Source organism: Zootoca vivipara, chromosome 2, assembly GCF_965207765.1.
Source record: "Zootoca vivipara chromosome 2, rZooViv2.hap1.1, whole genome shotgun sequence".
Classification (NCBI taxonomy): Eukaryota; Metazoa; Chordata; class Lepidosauria; order Squamata; family Lacertidae; genus Zootoca; species Zootoca vivipara.
This window is the reverse complement of record NC_142584.1, coordinates 11,864,571-11,885,190: the sequence shown is the minus strand read 5'-3', so window position 1 is coordinate 11,885,190 and position 20,620 is coordinate 11,864,571. Positions and strand designations below refer to the sequence as shown.

General features: G+C 42.9%; 1 protein-coding gene across 4 annotated transcripts in view; it reads left to right on the top strand.

The window, feature by feature from the left end:
* Window positions 1-2,081: 2,081 nt before the first annotated feature.
* Window positions 2,082-20,620, top strand: part of VDR (vitamin D receptor) — a 79,763-nt gene continuing 61,224 nt past the window's right edge. The window contains exons 1-2 of one of the 4 annotated variants that reach the window (XM_035101210.3): window positions 2,082-2,198; window positions 13,408-13,501. In XM_035101210.3, the coding sequence (XP_034957101.1) occupies window positions 13,492-13,501 (10 nt within the window). In that variant the 5' untranslated portion in view covers window positions 2,082-2,198; window positions 13,408-13,491. Of the gene's footprint in view, window positions 2,382-10,087; window positions 10,108-13,407; window positions 13,502-19,414; window positions 19,549-20,620 lie in introns of those variants that run through there. The other 3 variants (XM_035101211.3, XM_088661321.1, XM_035101213.3) reach the window with 3 other exon arrangements.

Genomic DNA, 20,620 nt, shown 5'->3' with positions numbered 1-20,620 from the left:
ACAGGTTTAGTACACTGGAACCAGCATGATTCTGTTTCACAAGGAAAACGTTTCATGATACAGTAGTGATTTTCATATGTGAAAAGTGACCGATATTATTACTTTATCTTAATCTTAGGCTAATAGTTGAGTATGCAATTCAAATAAAGCCTGTAATTTGTACCACAGTTTGGAACACAGAGCGGAAAGTGGGAAAAGAACAGAAGAAAGCACTGCACTGATTTTGGACTAGCTGATACTGAATAATGGAAAAACTATCTACATGTATCTTGACCCCAGTAGTACAGGCATTAGTGATTTCAAGACTGTATGACTATGTGGGGCTTCCCTTGAGCTTGAGCTTGAAACTGCAGTCGGTGCAGAATGCTGCAGCCTGGTTACTGGCACATCTAACACCTCTGCTCAGAGATCTAGGTTGCGTGCCAATTTGTACTGGGTTACAGAATAGTAACACAGAATAGGTGTTACTATTCTGATATACAACCCTTAAAAGACTTGCAAGCTTATTTACAAGATCGCCAAGCCCCGTATGTGCCCACTTGACTGCTTCAAGTGGCACTGTTACAGGTGCCATACAATATTTGTCCCACAGTTGTAAGAAATCAACATCTTAGCACGGCAACGGCTTTACTTTGGAACTCCCTGTCTATTGGCTACACTTCGGAATTCCCTGCCTTCTCCTGTACTCTTTTCAGCACCCGCTTAAAACATTTTTGTTTATATGCAAGCTTATCCACACACACAAAATGCTTTTTAATCTTTTCGTCTTACAGTTGATTTTAATTCTTTCTTTGAACTACCAGCCTGAGAGTCTGGTAGGAGGCTCCCACAACCAGCACTGCTTGCGGCCCATTAGAAGCAACTTGCCTGTATATCGCTGGGTGGGGGCCCTCCACATTTTTTTGGGGGGGGCCTGCCTCTTCCAGAGTCTCTGAAACACGGGTGGGAGTTGGGAGTCCACCGACCAGGGCCAATGTGGTACCTGAGGCGAACCACAAAATGGTGTCTCCCTTTACCCACAGGAGGAAAAGAGGTGAGTGAAGATCTATATCAGCGCTAAGGCTGAAAATATACAGTGCCATATTGGGATTCTGCCACCTGAGGCAGTCACCCACCCTCATGGGTAGGCTGGCGAAGCCAACCATATATGAGAAAGCCAACAGTGGTGAGTTGCTCTTCTTTGGTGATCACTCGTAGCCCAGTGATATTGTCTTCCATAAACATAGTTTTAACAATGAGTCTGCAAGTGATTGTGGAGGCCAATTCTGGATCCACACGTCCTTCCACAGTGGGGACATTGGTTTCCGGGCAGGAGTTGATCACGGTGTGGATTTGCCAAGCGTGCCTTCCTCTTAGCACATTTCTCCCTTGTGTCCTGAGTTCGAGTGTCTTCAAAACCCATGACACCTTTGGTAAAGGCTGTTCTCCAATTGGAGCACTCACAGGTCAGTGTTTCCCAATTGTTGGTGTTTATACTACATTTTTTTAGATTTGCCTTGAGACTGTCTTTAAACCTCTTTTGTTGACCACCAGCATTACGCTTTCCATTTTAAAGCTCAGATTCAGAATAGAGTAGCTGCTTTGGAAGACGATAATCAGGTATCCGCACAACATGACCCCAGAAGTTGATGTTGCAACAGCAAACCCAGGCCACAGCCCGATTCGTATTTCCCTGGGAGTAAGTGCTATTTGGACTGGCTGGGACTCAAGACATATAGATATTATTAGGCTTGCGCCGAGAGAAGGGGCAGAGACCAACAGCCTCCCCTGTACCTCACGACGCGCCCCTCACCTCACACAACCTGGGTGAGAGTCTGAGGGCAAAGAACCACGTGACTCCCCTCGGTAGCAGGACGTGCGAGGCGTAAGAGACGTGGGCAGAGAGCCGAAGAGGAAGGACAAGGACTCGGGACCGGCCCGCTTCACGCGCCCCGCCTCTAAATACACGAGGGCGGGGAAATGGGCGGGCGCGTAAGCTTCCCCCGGGAGTGAGGGAGCGGGGGCGTGTTTAGAACCCGGTGCCTCGGAAAGTTATTGGGGCGCGCGGAAGAGCCTCGCTTCCCCATTGGGCGAAGTCCGGGGAATTTCGAGAAGGAGGCGGGGCCGGGCCGTTTCCAGTCAATAGGGCGTTTGCTGGAATGGGGTTGTCGGGAGGCGTGGCGCGCGAGTGAGTGGCAGAGCCGGGACAGGGAGCGAAGGTACGGAGCGAGCGTGTGAGAGGGGCGCGCGCGTGTCGCGTGTGTGTGAGGGCTTGTGGACTGGTGGGTGCTCGTGAGGGTGCCGTGACAGGCGGGCAAGGAGGGGAGACGACGCAAAGCGCCCGAGGTTGAAAGGAAGTTGGGGACTCTGACTGACTGTGTGTGTGAAGAAAAGTGAATACTGTATGTGTCATGACTAAGGGTGCGGGGGGGAGGGGGAGGGAGGAAAAGTTTGGTGACGCGGGGGGGGAGAAGGGGGAGGTGAGGGGTTTATATCTCCCCGTATGAATTATTTTCTTTTAAAATACTGTCTGTACAAATCACTTTTCTTAACGAACATTCGTCTGCATTTATGAAGTACCCGAACTGGTACACTAAGCTGTTCCAATTGGTTCACACTTAATATCGAGCTCTGCTAGGGTACTATGTGAGGTAAAACTGAAGGAAAATATAATTATCCCCCCCCCCCAAGAAACTGCTGTGTGTTTCTGAACCTACGGAGGTTTTCTCCTCTCCCCTGCTCTGCTGAATGGCTTTTTCTTGGTTTGTGGAGCCTATCCCTACGCCTTATAAGCCAAACACCTAAAAATACAAAGTTCTAAACTTAGGTAATGTGGGATATACCGTAATTCCAAATAAATAGAACAGGAACCTTCGAACACAGTAAACTTAACTGAGACACTTTGGCACGTGTATTCCTGGATGTACTTCGTGTGTGTAGGTGCAAGGAGGATGTGGTGGGTGCATACGTCAGTTGAAAGTTTTGCAAGTGTGTTTTACCTCTGCTTGTTTTGTGATCAGCTGCTATAAAGCATAGTTAGATCACATCCACACCATTCATTTAAAGCAGTCTTATACCACTTTAGCACACTTGCCCTGGGGAAACCCAGCCAGATGGGCAGGGTATAAATAATTTTTGTTGTTGTTATTATTATTATTATTATCATCCCCGAAACATGCTGAGAACTATAGTTTGTTAAAGCCGCTTAGAGTTGTAGCTTTGTGTGTAGAGTTGTCTCCTCACAACTTTCAGCATCCTTAACAAACTACAGTTCCCAGTTCTTTGGGGGAAGTCATGACTGCCGAAAGTGGTATAATACTGTTTTAAATGTATGGTGTGGGTGTGGCCTATGACTATAGATTTACCACAGTTGGCTCTGAACTTCCTGGTGGATAGGCAGTGTCACTAGATAGATCCTATCCCTTGGATAGGATCTATCTAATAATATATCCTAATCCACATGCCTAACATTCCCACACACTCCGACCTGTGGTATCACTTTGCTCTGTGGCCAGTCATAGTTATGGGAGGTGGGGTATAAAATGCTGTGCTAAGAGGAAGCTTTCTTTGCTATTCAACTTGTTTCCTTTCTCCTTCAAAGAATCTAAGCTTGTGTGCGGATTAAGCAAGCATCCATTGCTGATACCTGCTCTACCCAACCCATTGAAAAGCCAGTCTGATGTTCTGAACTATGTTGGGCAGCTGGGTCTAGCTGCCATGTTAATTTCCCACAATGCTCCTGATGTAGCATTCAGGGCATGTGGGAGTAATTAAAGTGGCAGTTAGGCACAGCCAGAGGCATACCTAAACTCCCTTGTGTTTTTGGAAGGAGTTGTACCTTTGGCCCATGCCAACGACTGGATTACTCTGTCAAAGCACCCAGCGGAGGCTGCACACCTCACCTGGCTGTGCAGAGGAGTTGCCTGGGGAGCTTGCAGATGGGTGGACGGGCTCCTAGCCACTCCATGCCAGAGTAGAGTGATGCAATTTTTGCACCCCCTTGGCAGTGGCCAACCTGACCAGTTCCTAGGGACGACCCTGGATGCAGTTGCTGCTCCACACTGTTGCCTAGCACTATCAGGTAAAGCTGAGGGGGCAGGCACTCAGGACTCATCTGATGTCACTTTGCTTTATAGCTATTAGAACTGCTCTAGGTTTAACTTCAGATGTCCCCTGTGATGGGGTTCTTGAATAAATATCCCCTCTGGATCCAGACTGCACTTCCATTTTTCTAAATATTGCAAAGTCTTCCAGTTCTTCCTTGAATGTGGCATTGTCCTAATTTATTACCTACTGTCTCTGCTCTACAGTGACAATTTAAAGAACACTGAGGCCTTATTTATGAGACCCAGAGTAATGCAATAGGGGAGGTATTTATCTGACATACCAGACAGTGAACACATGCCAAGGATCTTTCTGTGATCACTTGTAATGATCCTGTCTTCCTGATCACTCTGGTGCTGTAATGTGTAAACAAGACTTTTTAGAGCTTTCCTCCATAGATGTGAGATTACTTGGAGGACAGAATTGAATTAAACTAGAAATGACTTGTATAATAAGTACACAATGGCAAAGAATTCCTGCATTGCAGGGAGTTGGACTAGATAACCCTCCTGGTCCCTTCCAACTCGACAATTCCTTGATTCTATGAGTCTATGATTACCCTGACTTGGCTTTCCCTACCTTTTAAAACAGTTGTTTGGGACCCAGTTTGCTGAATAAATATTTGTACATGAACTAAACAGAAGTTTAGAGATGGCTACTTGAGATACCATTTTGTGTTCAGTCCAGCCTAAGTGCTACAGCAGCATCAAATCTCTAATCTTACCTACCCTGGCTCTGTGCCAGCATCACTGACAGTAGAGAGCTCTAAATGTCTGCATAGCACATGCTGTTCAGGTTAGTGTCTGAACCCATTGACCCCATGTTAGCAGTTCCATACAAACAAATCTGATTTGTGGGTTTAACTTTAGGCAGTGCTTAATTTTGAAAATGAAGTTGCATTCATTCTCCCTCCCTCCCTCCCTCTCAAAATCCCAGATGTATGGAACATTTGTTCCTCTGTACATTTATTATTATTTCTTCATGTTTATATCCTACCCTTCATGGAGCTCACCTCATTTCTGGATGGGGGTGCCATTTTTATTTGCAGAGCAAGGTTCAGCTGAGAAAAAAAGACCAGCCTGAGGTCACCCAGTGAATTTTGCAGATCAAGCTAGGATTTCCAGCCCCCAAATCAAGTATATGCCAATGTCCCTGTCGTCTTTATCATGGTTTCATCTTCATGGTTGAGCCTTGGCAAGTCCAGTTAGGTTGCATACCACTGCAAAAGAATGCAGTAAGAGAACAATGCCTTATTAATACTTTAAAAACCCATTCCCTGATTTCTTCCTGCTCACTAATCACTCCTTGCTTAGTTCAGATCTGTGCTGTTTAATTTTCCTACCTAGTTTGAGCCGAGACTTGACTATATCTACACTGTAGTTAGGATGGATCACATCCTTGTGTACCATTCTGGCAGGAGTGGCATGGGAGAATCATACCACTGAAGGTAATACAATCGTACCTTGGATCCCGAATGCCTTGCGAGTTGAACGTTTTGGCTCCTGGATGCCGCAAACCTGGATGTGAGTGTTCCTGTTTGTGAATGTTCTTCGGAACCCGAACGTCCAATGCGACTTCTGCGGCTTCCTATTGGCTGCAGGAGCTTCCTGCAGCCAATCGGAAGCCGTGCCTTGGTTTCCAAATGTTTTGGAAGTCGAACGGACTTCCAGAACGGATTCTGTTCGACTTCTGAGGTACCACTGTATATAAATAGAGCCTCTTGCAGCATCTTCATAAAGGAATCTGGACTTCTGCTCTCCGTTTTTTGTCCAGTCCTATGTTTCCCAAACACCTGTTTGCCAGGTAATGGAACTGCAGAAACTGTTGACATAAGGGAGGCAGGAGGCTGTGTAACAGTTTACTATTTGCCCATTCTTTCCCATGATTGCTACAGCCAAGTACTTTCCCCTCAAGTCAAATTTTTGGTTTGAGCCTCTTTAAAGGGAACAGTGGATGTGAAAGAGTAGGTCCACTCTTTTAATTCTTTTGCTATATTTCATTTTCCTGTGGAGTACTTGATTTATATATTTGTACAAAACATATTTTCATCATGTGCTTGCTGTACTTCTCATTCTGTGGGTTGTCTAAATAATAAAAGTTCTGAAAACTAGCTTAGCCTAGCGGGAGCCGCCTTGTTGCTCCACTATTAACTTGTTTGGTGGCCTTGGAAGGTTTCATTGCTTCTGCTTAAACATTCTTCATAGAGTTTTCAAGAAGATGAATAACTAATTATTTTACATACTTTAGAAGTAGTGGGTACTTCAGTAAAAAGAAAATTAATCCAAGCTTTTAAATTTTATGTAGTTTCTATACTTAGATAGAAAACCAACTGTTATTAATGCATTGGGCACAGTCTAGGCGACTTTCTATACATGCAAAGACTTACACATGCACAGCAGGTCTAGCTTTTCCCAATAGCAACCTTTTCCAAGGCACATTACATGCTGCTCTCAACAGGGGAGAGTCCAGTTGTGCCTGGGTCCTGCTTGGGAGCTTCTCATAGACATCTAGTTGGCCACTGTGGAAACAGGAGGTTGCACTAGATGGACCATTGGCCTGATCCAACAGTCCCTTCTTATGTTCTTAACTCTCCCCTCTTTGTAATTCCTATGTTTAAAAATAAAGGTGGGGAGGCTATTGCTTGAAGAAGCAAGGCACATGCCATGCTTTATGCCTTGTTCTGGTCTTATTGCTTCTAGGCTGGGCAGCTCTCCCTTACTGTAGGCCAGTGTTCTGATAATTATACCCAGAAAATATTTTGACAGGTTTCATACATTCATATGCTTTATGAATGTTGGTTTGCTTCACTGGTTAAGAACATGAGCTCTTAGCTAGACGTCTGTAGTACTAATGTCATCTTAGTCCTGCTGCTGTTTCTCAAGGTGTATGGAGACTTGTATAACATTGACAGTAAGTGCACTGTGGAAGCAAGCAGACCACAACAAGCACACATGGGTCAAGAGAAACCTGTTCTGCCTCTAGCAGAAACTAGATTTGCACAGCATCAATTGGCCAGCTCTGGTGTTATTCACAAAGTCACATCCCCCCCCCCCCCACACCTTCTCGGAGTAGGGATTTGCGGGCCGTTGTGTCAATCACAATGAAGCTGTTTAAAAAGCTTTTTTTTTAGGTAAAAAGCATAAAATACTGAACAAAAATGAAAACAGATAAACATAGAAGGTATTTGAAAACAAAGTTTTTCTGAAGCATGGGGCAGAGGATGGGGAACAGTGTTGGATCCAGAAGCTTTTATATGTGTTTTTACGGGGTTGAAGGTGCAGAGCTGGCAATGCAGCAGAAAGCCCACACCCATTCCTGTTTCAAGGCATTTTTGCCTTGGACTTAGTCCCCATCTGTAAATATTATGGAGATAACCTAATATCCTTACAGTGTTGTAAGGATCAGAGATTACTGTATGTGGAGCATAGTGAGAAGAGATGAAAGTGTTATTTGAATAATAAGTATTATCAGATTTCTCCAGTTGGGAGTTGGGTGCTGTCATAAAGTCATATCTGAAAGAATAATAGCATTTATATAGCATTTTAAGGTGTTCAAGGCACTTAGTGAACTTCTTGTAAATGTTACCAAAAAAACCCTGTGAGGTATTATTGCATAACACAGGTGGGGGGGGGGCTGAGGCTGAGAGAAGAACTTGCCTAAACCCTTTGTAAGGGTAGCTAACATGGTGCCCTCCAGATATTGTTGGACTCCTCTCCCCATCAGTCTCAGACAGTGTGGCCAGTGGTCAATAATTATGGGAGTTGTAGTCTACCAACACCTGCCTGAAGGGCGCCATATTGGCTACTCCACCCTAGTAAGTTCATGGCGAAAAAAGGTTCAAAATAGGGATTTTCTGATGTGCAACCTAGTTTATGATGCACCAGCTCTGAAATACATACAATTCCTGCAGCTCAAGATGCCCTACAGGATTTTAAAAGGTTTTAGGCCTTAAAACAGGCAGGCAGGGTGAGTTTTCCTTCCTCTTTTAAAGCAGGGTGGAGTAGGTATGAGCCTTAGGTGCCAGAGGAGATAGATGGCAGGTGACTATGTGTCCTTTCATGCTGCTACCTGGGATGTGTGTATAAAGGGCAAGGCATCTCTGTGGTTTGTTTGGTATGTCTCTGGTGAAATGAGAGGGTGGAGTTTCTGTTGAAGATTTTGTGAGCAGAAAGTACTCTGCTTATTATGGGTAAGGAAAGCAGCATCCTTTTCCTTCTCTCTGGATTCCCTTTCTCATCTTTCTAAGCTGTATCAGAGATCCTATAGATTTAGAATGAAGCCCAAATGTCATAGAAATGAGGTTTTTTTGGATAGAGATCTTCCCAGGGTTTGCTTTGTTCTGTGGCGTTCCTCCCACGCTATATATCGACTAGTGACTCATCTTCCTTTACAGGATCGGTTGCAACAGCAACTTGTTCAGGGAAATCAAAACAAGAAACCACTTCATTTTCTACTGAAAGAGACTTTTTTTTAGCATTCAGCTTTATTTTGGTGTGTCTTCAAAATTGTGGGAAATTTGCCACCCACAGAACAGACAGGGTTGCAACTAAAATTCAGCGTGTATGTCAGCTTGGCCTCTGGTCTTGAATTTCAGGGCTAAAGTTTCAGGACAGCTCGGGCACTTAAAATTATATACTGGCACCTCGGAATCTTGACACTTTTTTCTAGCTGTGTATAGCCTGTCTCTTCGGAATGTGAAATAGAGTAAACAAGGACAGCAAGAAATGCATCCTGGTTTGGAAAGAAAAATGGGGGGGGGGACCGGGACCAAACCTGCTTCTACATTTTAGCTGCTTCCCCCCTGTCCTACCCCCAGTTTTCTGCAAACTGATGGAATTATTGCTATCTACAAGTTAAAGTTACAGAACTTTAATGGAAAGATTTAGAGCATTATTTCTCATTTGAGGGTGGCCCTTGTGTTTGAATTGGGTGGAGATCAGGAGCGGGAGGCTCCAGCTGCTTAACCAGAGGCAAGAGAAATTTATGGAAAGGATAGCAGCTATTACCGGTATCATGACTTGCTGGAAGTCTGCTTAGGTGATGGACCCCTCTCCCTGTGGCCATCCTGCAAGGTAGACTAGAGCAATATGATCTTCATCCATGTTGAAATTTTCAATTTTCCCCTGGCTATAAAACAGGGAAACCCTCTCTATACATTCAAGTAAGCACCTGAAGCTCCTGGAGCAGCAGAATATCCTCTGCATCCACCTGGCATCCACGGACAGTCCGCTGCATAAGTCTGTTTAATGTATTCCTGAGTCACTGTCCTTTCTCTGCATCAGGGATGGGGATCTTGTGCCTCTCCAGATGCTGTGGACTCTAATTCCCACCATCCCCATCACCTCTCTTGACAGTAGCCATACTAACTGGGTCTGATAGCAGTTGGGAGTCTGACAGCACCTGAAAGGCCACAGGTTCCCCATTGCTGCAGTTTTATGTATGCATTTGTGGCTCATAAAATGTGATGGGGGTCTGTGCGAATTTTCCAAGCCCATTTCCTAATCAATGTATGATATAGCATTCACCCTGCCAGCCTATGCTCTGTTGGGACTCGGCTCTCAGTATCAGTGTAATTCAGCGCTTTGGTCCTGTTGATGTGCATAGGATTGTGTTCAGCATTTTCTCTTTTGCCACCCCCTGTACTCTCTCTGCTCACATATCAAAGATGCCAAATGGGTGTCAGATGGCCGGGGCTTCTGCCTATGAATCTTGAAGCAACCAACAGACCAAAACCCCTGGAAAGCCACTGTGGAACAAGGTAGATTATATCAGATTAGGTGGACTATTGGTCTGAGTCTGTGCAAGGCAGTGTTTATATGCTCGTATTGGTAACGCAATACTGTGAATCATTGTCATTCTATTGTGTTTTATTATGGGTTGGGGGGAAAACATTTTGATTATCAATATTTTCCTATTTCAGGTGTACTTATTAAAATGTCAGTGAGCAGGATATTATCAGCAAGCTTGGGAACTGTCTGTCCTTGTAAGAATGGAGAGAGGAATTATTTGTCTGAAATATAAATGGTGAGATAAAGAGAGAACAAAAGTCCAACCAGATAAGACAGGGCAAAGACTGTTGTAGGTTTTTTAAAAAAACTACTTTGTTGCATATTTCTAATCTAGAGTTGCTTTATGACATGCACAGTAACAGAATAGAAGCTGGACAAACCTGGCTTGGGAATTCAGCATCTCTGGATGTTTTGGGTCAATTTGAGAATATTGGCCAGGTGCTCAGTTGAAAATACATACCTGATTGTTGGGAAACCATGTCTTTTGGAATAATACAAGCTGGGCCATGTTCATTTTGAGCTTGAAATTGGTGTGTATTGATCATTATGGGATATGTAGCTTGACCAGAGTTAACATTTGCTAGCCCTGGAGTATTGGTTATGGTCGGGGGGGGGGGGATTTCATAATTTATTTGACCCAAGAAATAGCAAAGGTGCTGTTCCTTGTTATAAATAAATAAATCCATTAACAATCTCCATGTACAGAAAGTTTTTTGCTTATTCAGTGGTTGATATCTGGAAGGCTTCCAGAGCTAAATAAAAATATGGTAAAAGGTTAGTCCCCCATTTCAGTAGTAAAAAAATAGAAAAAGTTTTAAACAAATGAGAAATGCATACATACACACCACGTTACTGATGTTTCTTTGTTTTGTATGCAAATTTATATATTTCTGTGTTGTTCATGTTCTCTATAACGAGAAAGGACCAGGGGTGGGGAACCTCCAGCTCATGGGTCAGTGTTGGCTCACCAGGTGGTCCAATTTGGCTGCGAAACCATTTCCCCAAACTTCAACTGGCTGATGTTATCTGATGGGTGGGGAAGGGAGATTCCATGCTGCCTGGTGCTTCTTTGCCAGCCACATTAAATGTGCAGACCTCCCTCCCTCCCTGCAAGTCAACTAAGATATGGGCAGGACTGCTCACCTATCAGTCACCTGATGTCATGATGACACGAGATGATTAGCAGGTGGATGACTGTGCCCATAGGTCTATAAGTTGACCAATAGGGTAAGGGGAGAGAAAAATCTGGCATCCTGGACCAAAAATATGCCCCACTCCTGCCCTGTTGCAAGAAGGCAGCATTGTTTTTATAGCATCTGTCGACTACGGTAGGTGATCTGTTTGCCTGGATTGCTGTCTGGAGAATACAGTGGTCCCCAATAATACAAAAGCTGGTCATCCTTGGTTCTGAACTTATGGTCAGAACCATAAATTATCAGATAATTTAAGATTTAATCCATCAAGTAATGTGTTTTGAGAAGTTCCACTTTCTCGGATTGTGGTTTTTGGTGTCCTGGTTTTATAACCACATAGGATAGTAAGTGATAGAAAAAGTAGCTGAAATGATTAATACCATAGGTGTTGTGTTGGCTGAGTTTTTAGATGTGTGATGTTTGACTAAAGTGGCTGTCTCTCGGGGATAAGATCAGAGGAGGGAACTATCCAAAGAAATTGGAGGGCTTCACCCAAGGAAGAGCTCGTGTTTTTCAGCTTTCCATACTTGTTTTCTTTGACTTGCATATGAACTCAAATTTAACACTTTTTGAGAGACTGTAGACCCATTGACTTGATATGTGATTATAAGAGTTCATAAGAGTTCATGACTTCAATTGTTTATTTGCAGTGTTGTTCAAACCAGTAACATACTGCCTGTTTCAGTAAACACTGAGAGGGGCTAGATGCAAATGCTTTGCATGCAGATGGTCCCAGATGGTTCCAGGTTCAACCCCCATAAATTCCAGTTTAAAATACATCAGGTAGCAGGTGCTGGGAAAGACTCCTTGCCTGAGGTCCCGGAGAGCCTGGTGTCCATCAGAATAGTCGAAAATCCCTCTGACCTGGTATAAGCAGTTTCTTACTGCTTATATTCCTATCTTACATTCCTATCTACAAAACATTCAAATTTAACCAATGCTTAAACTCATCATGCAGTGTAGATTCCTTGAACTTCTTTGAACAAGTCCTGAATCTAGAACTAAAACAACAACAAAAGAAACCACTGCTGCCATTCTTTGTTCTTAGATAGGCTTTCATTAGTATTTGTCTGAATTTACTGTGATGTTGCTGCTGTTTTTAAAGCCAATTTGCACTCTGCTTTTCTTTGAATTTTAGTGCAGCTTCGGTGTTGCCTTCTTGATATCAGTTGTCAAACTGTTGTAGGGAATTCTCAAGCTCCTTGGTAGCTTAGGAAAGGGGTGGGAAACCTGTGGCCTTCCAAATGTTGTTGTTGGACACAGTAATATTGGCCCCAGCCAGCATTGGCTTCAACCAGCATAACCTATGGGCCTGGATGTTGGGAGCTGTATTCCAGCAACATCTGGAGCGCCACAGGTTCCCCACACCTGGCTTAGAAGTCCCATAAGGTAGGAGATGGGGGGACCATTGCTCTAATCCAATGAGGGTGATGAACATCCAGGAGTGCAGTTTTTGTCCTAGGCTTCATTCTCTCTTGCCAGATTGCTATTTCCATCACCTGAGGCTGGGTGTTCAGTGCCTGTTGTTGGGTTGCGACTCTGTATACAGTGGCTATCAGGATTCCTTTGTGACTATGTAAGCCATTGCACTGAAGAGGAAAGCATGGGTGGATACCTTGCTTTTAAGTGAGTACCCTGAAGGTAAAAGAACTGATGGGCGCAGCCCACTAACCTTCCACATATATTCCGGCATATAAAACGACTGGGCCTATAAGACGACCCCCAACTTTTCCAGTTAAAATATAGAGTTTGTTATATACTCGCCGTATAAGAAATACGACCCGGTGTATAAGACGACCCCTGACTTTTGAGAAGATTTTCCTGGGTTAAAAAGTAGTCTTATATGCAGTAATATGTTGGAAGCCCTCGGCCTTGTGAAGCTAAGAGCAGCTGGCTCCCTTTGTCTCCCCTGTCTTCACCCCTAGGGTAAGGGTGACTGGTGCCAGTGCCCTTCTTCCCCAGCCAACACTGTCAATGTTGTCAGACGCTACCATTGTTCTGGTGTATGCACACCTTAATCTATTGCTGCATATGAGGATCTTTTGATCAGGGTCATTGTGTTCCAGTGATATCCCACGGAAATGAGAGAATGCACTATTTAGATGACGAAATACATAGTACCCTTCATGAGCCTCTCGTGGTTTAGGTTTATGTACTATATATATGTAATACCGGTATGCTTAATTTTAAACTATTAAATGCCACAGGTTTAGAAATTGAACTGGACCTATATTGAAGAACACTCCCCCCCCCACTTCCATTGTTATTAATGATACTTGTAATACAGTGTAATACAGAAACCCTGGTGAAATAAATGCCTAATTTTTATTTATTTGTTCTAGAGCTTGCCCGCCTTGAATAACAACACTAGCTCAGATTGGAAGCTGCCAAGAGCCTCACTGCATCTCTTCTCCAAAAAATTTCAAATGGACATAGGTAAGAAGCTTGTTGTTTATGTTCTTTTTTATTATTATTCCAGGAGACGCATACAGTATTGTTGTAGTTTTTAAAACACTTCTAGCCCCCCCCCCCAATGTCTTCTTTCTTTAACATGGCAGCTTCAATTTTTTGTTCTGATTTGGACTTTTTCATACAACTCTGTAAAAGAATTGTGTAAACTGCATCCATGTAATGTTCCTTAATCTAGGCCAGGGGTGGCCAACTCCCAAGAGACTGTGATCTACTCACAGAGTTAAAAACTGGCAGTGATCTACCCCCTTTTTGGGTTCAGGTCAAAGTTGTTTAGCTTTTTTTAGGAAGGAGGAAGGTCCATTTTGGGGGGGTTCAGGTAAATGTTGTTGAGTTTTTTCAGGGAGGAGGTAAAATGTTGAGCTTTTTTTAGGGGAGCCACAGTTGCTCAGCTTCTTTGAGGGGAGCCAATGATCTACCAGCGATCTACCACAGACGTCCAGTCATCTACCGGTAGATCACGATCTACCTGTTGGACATGCCTGATCTAGGCAGAGGAATACGAAGGAATGCTTGTGTGATTTGGCTGTAACCTTTTTAGTACAGTGGTTACCTCGGGTTACAGACGCTTCAGGTTATAGACTCCGCTAACCCAGAAATAGTACCTCGGGTTAAGAACTTTGTTTCAGGAAGAGAACAGGAATTGTGCTCCGGCGGCGTGGCGGCAGTGGGAGGCCCCATTAGCTAAAGTGGTACCTCAGGTTAAGAACAGTTTCAGGTTAAGAATGGACCTCCAGAACGAATTAAGTTCTTAACCCAAGGTGCCACTGTATTGATGGATCAAAGTGATATTTAGGGCATGTGTTCTTTGGCTTCAAACTGGTATAAGAAAATAAATGTCTTATAAACAGATAGGTTGTATTTTTTTGAATAACATGTTTGTGTTTTATTCGTCTTTGTGCCTTTCCACTGATTGTCTCTGAGGCAGCTCACATAAGGACAATTTATAAGCAGCAAATGCTCTCTGTCTTTTATCTGTTTGAGACTGTTTACTAGTTAGCTCTCATGGTTTTTGTTCAGTATTTTTCAATTTTACATAAGCAACTCATGGATCTGGGACTTAAAATAACACACTTCCCATTGCCCCTTAGCAGTCAGCTGTAAGGCCCAAGGATTTATAATTTTCTGCCACGATTTTTTTTCACCCTTCTTTCAAGGAACTCTCAAGGATATGGGATTATTTGCTTGTTTTCAGGTTAAGTGGAGACACATAGGATTCATTACTGAGTGAGAATTGAATTTGGGATTCCAAACCCATTGCTTTTATCAATGTAACATCAGTTAAGGCTGTGACATACAAGTTTTTTGTGCCTAGAAACCAGGCAAGCCTCCCTGGAGGGAAAATCCACAACTGTGACACCACAGCCCAAAAAAGCCCTCTCTTGGCTCAGTTCCAGCCTCATCTCATCTTATAAGGGTTTCTGGGAGAGGGCCTCAGATAGGTTGATGTGGACGAAAACTGACAGTATTTGGATCCCAAACTGTGTAGAGCTTTAAAGGCTGGCACAAACACTTTGAATGATGCTCGGAAATGCTTTGGATGCCAGTCTTTTGTTTATATATCTTCCCAATAATTAAAGTATTGGGTGCATTCTGAACTACCGTATTTTTCCGTGTATAAGACTAGGTTTCCCCCCTAAAAATAATGTCAAAAATTAGGGGGTGTCTTATACACGTTACATCTCCCCTTACAGTATTTTCTTAAATCTAAGCCCCCCAAATAGGGGGTGTCTTATACATAGATGGAAAAATACAGTAACTTAAGCTTTTGGGCAGCCTTCAAGGGTAGGCATACATACTGTGCAATGTATTGCAGCCGTCTGTTCTGTTAATTATTGGTGAATACGAACAACTGTGTCCAGCCATCTCTGTGGAGGAGGGATGACAGCTGGCACACCAGGCTGAACAGGTGAAAAGGTGCTTTGTGTCATTGATGCCACTTGTGTTTCTGGCAGCAAATCTAGATTAAGGAGTAACTTCAAACTGAGGAGCTGATGCTTTTGCTTTGGGGGTTACAGTTCCATTCAGAACAGTTTGAACACCATCTTCCTTATAGAACTCATAATTGCAAATTTCACTGGGCAGTTTGCACCACTGTCTTAGTTGTCATATTAATAATTGTGTAGGTCTGTTGGCTGTCACAAAAAAGCAGCACCCTCAAGTTATGCCATGTGCAGAATCTTCACATTCTAAACATTTTATTGGGATGTTTCTGCCCCTTATCTATCTGCACACTGGCTAGTATTGCTCCTTTCCTGGCACTCATTCGTCCTGGGACTATAAATGCACAAACCTTTTTTTATCTATTAGGAACTAAAAATAGCATACTTGTAGTTTGGACTGCAATTATGCATTTTTCAATTGCTCACATGAGATAAGATTTATTTTTATAGTATATAATCTGTCTTCCTTTAATTAAAAAAAAGTTCACAATGTTGCACTTATTTCACTGTTGGTGGTAGAATACAGCACAATCGCTGAATAGGTCTTGAACCCAAATCATTTTTTCCCCTATGTGTAACATAGCCTTGAACAAAGGACTTCATGTGTCTCTTTGGGACACCCCCCCCCCCCGCTTATGTGTCAGTCTTGGGAGTTTCTAGTTACAGTATATATAACAGAAATTCTCAGTGTTTGGATTGTTTGTCAATGAGTCCTTGGATGCTAACAAATACTAGCAAATCTTTCATTTGTCTTTCCCACAACTGAAAAAGCTTATTTTAGTACCTGCAATCTTTCCTTCCCCAAAGTTACATATGGGTAATAGATTTCATTTGCTTTTAAAGGGGCAGGCAAATTTTCTGCAGATTGTGTTATCAGAAGAGGCAATGAAGGGGCACACAGGTTGCAAATAATGGCTTTTGGGTTTGAGTGTCATCCACCCCTTTTAGGTATAGATTTTGTATCTGATAATACAATATATATATATATTATTACATAAACAAACTTTAACATTACTTTTCAAAGAGGAAAGTGAAAAAGCATGCCAATAGAAGCTGGCAGAGCGATCCCATGCAAACGTGAATGCTTATGCTGGCATTGCAAGCTGCTTTACAAAAGATACAGTGCTCAAAAGTAATAAACTTGCATATGTAAATTTTTTGGCGATGCGTGTGTGAATACTATACAGTAATACCTCGGGTTACGAACGCGATCCGTTCCGGAACGCAGTTCGTAACCCGAATAGTTCGTAAACCGAACGCAATGGGCGCCGCCGCTTTGCGCATGCGCAGATTGCGTGATCGCGCGCGCGCCGCTTCTGCGCACGCGCGCGCGGCGAAAACACTTCCGGGGTTGCGCAGTTCATAACCCGAACTGTTCGCAAACCGAGGTGGTCGTAACCCGAGGTACGACTGTACTAGAATTTATGTTTCACTCAAGGCAAGTTTGTCAAATTCCCACCCAGATTCTGCTGCAAAATCAATTTCTCTTCAATTATCCCGTTCATTGTCCTCTGCCCCCCCCCAATTGAATTAAAAATGAACAGGGTGCACATCACAATACAGTCGTACCTCGGGTTACGAACACTTTGGTTTGCGAACAGTTCGGGTTACGAACTGCGCAACCCCGGAAGTGTTTTCGTCGCGCGTGCGTGCGCAGAAGCGTCGCACGCGCGGTCTGCGCATGCGCAAAATGGCGCTGCGTGTTCGGGTTACGAACTATTCGGGTTACAAACAGCGATCCGGAACGGATCGCGTTCGTAACCCGGGGTATTACTGTACCTTTCAAGTGGGGAGTGGGCGGGGGATCCTTGCTATGAGATGAGATGGCCAGCAGGTGGTGTGTCTATTTGTTTTTACTTGCTTAAAACAATAGGCATTTGGCAGCCCTAGGGTTGAGGCCATGGTTCAGGGCATGTAAGAGTCCTCCTGGATTTGCATTTTTGCCCCTCAGCTGCTGGTATATAAAACTGTACAAAGAAGTGCTTTGCAGTTTGCCAAGTGCTTTGCAGTTTGCCAAGTCCCTCATCAAACACTATATGATGAAAAGGTGTAGGAGACACACAGAGACATGAGCCATCATGGAAGTAGCTGAGTTATGAGATAATGAAATAGACAGGCTTGCTTCTGCTAAAATAAACCCAGCAGGAGTTAACAATGTATGTGTGAATGGGTACACAACCTCAGTTGTGTGAATTAAGCAATGAAGGATGTCAGATGACCCAAACAGGACATTGTTAGACCTTTGCCCAGGCACTCTTCAGTGAAATGCAGACTTTCAGAAATGGAGCACTAAATGATAGTGACAGATCACTCTGCGCATTATGGACTGTGTTGTTCCTTGTGTTATCAATAGTCTATTTGCATGAAAAGCCAACTATATGGCCCCTTAACATTTTCTGGGCATTCTTTCAAGGGCTGGATAAATGTTTCAGATTTCTGTGCACCACTATCAGATCTTATATGCAGTCTACATCGAGATGAAAATATGTTTGAAGAAATATGAGGCTAAGGCCCAAACTACATGTTACATATAGTTGTGTGTAAGTTAAAAATAATAACAAATAGCAGTAATGGAAAACAGCTGAAGGGGAAAGGGTGGAGAATGCAGCCGAAGCAGAAAGAGTTAACTTAGTTAAGTACACCCTCATACTTGCTGGTACTCTGCTCAAGATTGCAGTCTCCAGCAGCCACTTTTGGTTAAAAAAACAAATAACAAAGAGGGAAGGAACTGTGTTCATTTTAAACTCCACCACCACACTTTCCAATAAACCTTTGCAGTAACAGATAGGATAATTGAGCAGTTTAGACCCCAGTGTGCTGCATATACCGAAGAAGCATAGCGACAAGAAAATACACGCAGAGCCAAATAGCTTAAGCTGACTTGTGCAATGAGCCAAACCACATGCTACAGGGGAAAGCAAAATGAAAAGCAAAATCCCTTCAAGGTCCCTAACCTATCTGACCTTGGGGAAAGTAAGTCTTTCTTGATTGGATAAAGCAGTCATTCAGACCCCAGAGGAAGGAAGGAAGGTGGGGGAAAACATTTAAAACTCATGCAAAGGGGAAACTCCAGTGTTCCACAACTAAGGCCATATCCAGTGTAAGGCTATTGATCAGAAGTAATCAGCCGTGTATGATCATGGCCAGATGAGCCGAAGGAATATGCAGAGATACACTTGACAATCTATTGGAGCCTGGTGGTGGTGGTGGTGGTTTTTACTTTTATGCTTTTGAGCAGGCATCCCCAAACTGCGGCCCTCCAGATGTTTTAGCCTACAACTCCCATGATCCCTAGCTAACAGGACCAGTGGTCGGGGAAGATGGGAATTGTAGTCCAAAACATCTGGAGGGCTGAAGTTTGGGGATGCCTGCTTTTGAGTTTCTCAGGATTTGAATAGGAATCTCTAGTAATGCCCTTTCGCTGCTTGGGAACTTTGGAGATGATTAGTAACAGTTTTAGTAGTATTGTAAAGATGTAGCCCATTGAGTTGCTTAGCTTGATAATATTTGCATTACTGAAGCTAAAGATGAGGAGATGAATATGTAAACTAACTTCTCACGTTGGCAAGTGATTAAGCATAAAAAAGGAAAACAAATTATATTGCAAAATGAACTTGTTCAAACTGGTTTTAGTGTGGCGTGCAGTTTTCAGTCAGTGACTAATGCATTTTGTAAGGATTTGTTAATATACTTTTTCATAATTCATTCTGGTCAGCTTGCCACTGACAAACTGCAAAATATGCAGGTGCCATGGGTGCATTTATTCATGAAGAGTGGCAGTGGCAGCCGCCTTCTTACTGAGTGGAGAAATAAAACTCCTGGGATTATTTTCCCCTTCGAAGGCATTGAGTATAATATAATCAGTTTAACTTCCTCAGAGTTATCGGTACTGCTAGAAAAGGAGCCTGCAATTGGAAGCTGGTGCATTCTGGCTGTGCCTGTGAGTCATGTGACTGCAGGGTCTAAATTGTCAGTTCACTAGTTGGATCAACCAGTCACTTGCTGAAGGCACAGACCCTGGGAGCTAGGATCTCCTCTAGCCTAGGTGCTGTGAGCAAACAAGTACTACAGGTAAATATTCTGTATCATTTTTGCCTTGCTGATTTAATATTTAGATTAGTTTCCTGACTGTCTAAATGCTTTAAAGTTTAGCAAAAACTCAGCTGACTTTTCTTTTTAGTGTGCTCAGGTTTTTGGTCTCAAGCAAAAAGCAGTAATTCTTATACTGTAAGACTTTTTAAAAAGTAAAGCATCACTAATCATTTGTAATTTAATAGCTCTAGCAATTAACTTTACCCTTTCTCTCCATATGGATGTTAATTAACTTGTCTTTTTGAAAATTTTTGATATAATAATTGGGTATAAACACTTCTCTTTTTTTAAAAAAAAAGGAAAAAAAACCTCTGCTTCTTTTGATCAGGCAGGACAACTTGTTTCAGTAAAATGAACTGTAGGATGATAAATCTCTTGTTGGCAAAGATGTGCAGTATCCTGTGATATAGCACAAAGTTTTTAACACTTTAGTTAGCTTGTTATGGTCTTTTCTGAGTCGATTTTCTAGGGGAAAGTAAACCTTTTGTGTAGTTAAATTAAGAAGTCAGGTCTTCACTACCAATTTGAAGTAATTTATAATGCTTTTCAAAGCAAGAAAATATTACTTGCATGTCATGCCAGATCCAGCTTATGTGAGCCCAGTATGAGGGGGAATGCTGAAAGTTAGCTGACGCTCTTCTAAGAAATTCCCAACAGATGTGAAGCACTTTATAAGTAGGTCAGAAATCTAATGCATGTGTTTTGGGAGAGTGGCTGAACTTTTCAGGTTCTGAGCCAACAGTATACAGAATTACACGTGCCTTCAGCTGTGAGTGTTCTACTGGCTTCAGTTAGGATCCCCCCCTTTCCCCAAATATTGTCCATTAGAGGGCAAGGCTTTTGGACTTGGATAAAAGCACTGTTTTAACACTTCTAAAAGAGTGTTTCTCACACACATAATTCAATAGAACTTACTAATGATAATCTTGTATATTAGAATAGGCAGATCAGATTTTACTATGATGATTTCAGTTTTTATGCATTGTTAAAACTGATCTGTGCCCAGTAATTTAATTTGAAGCTTCTAATGATGGCTTTTTTGCAGGAAGTT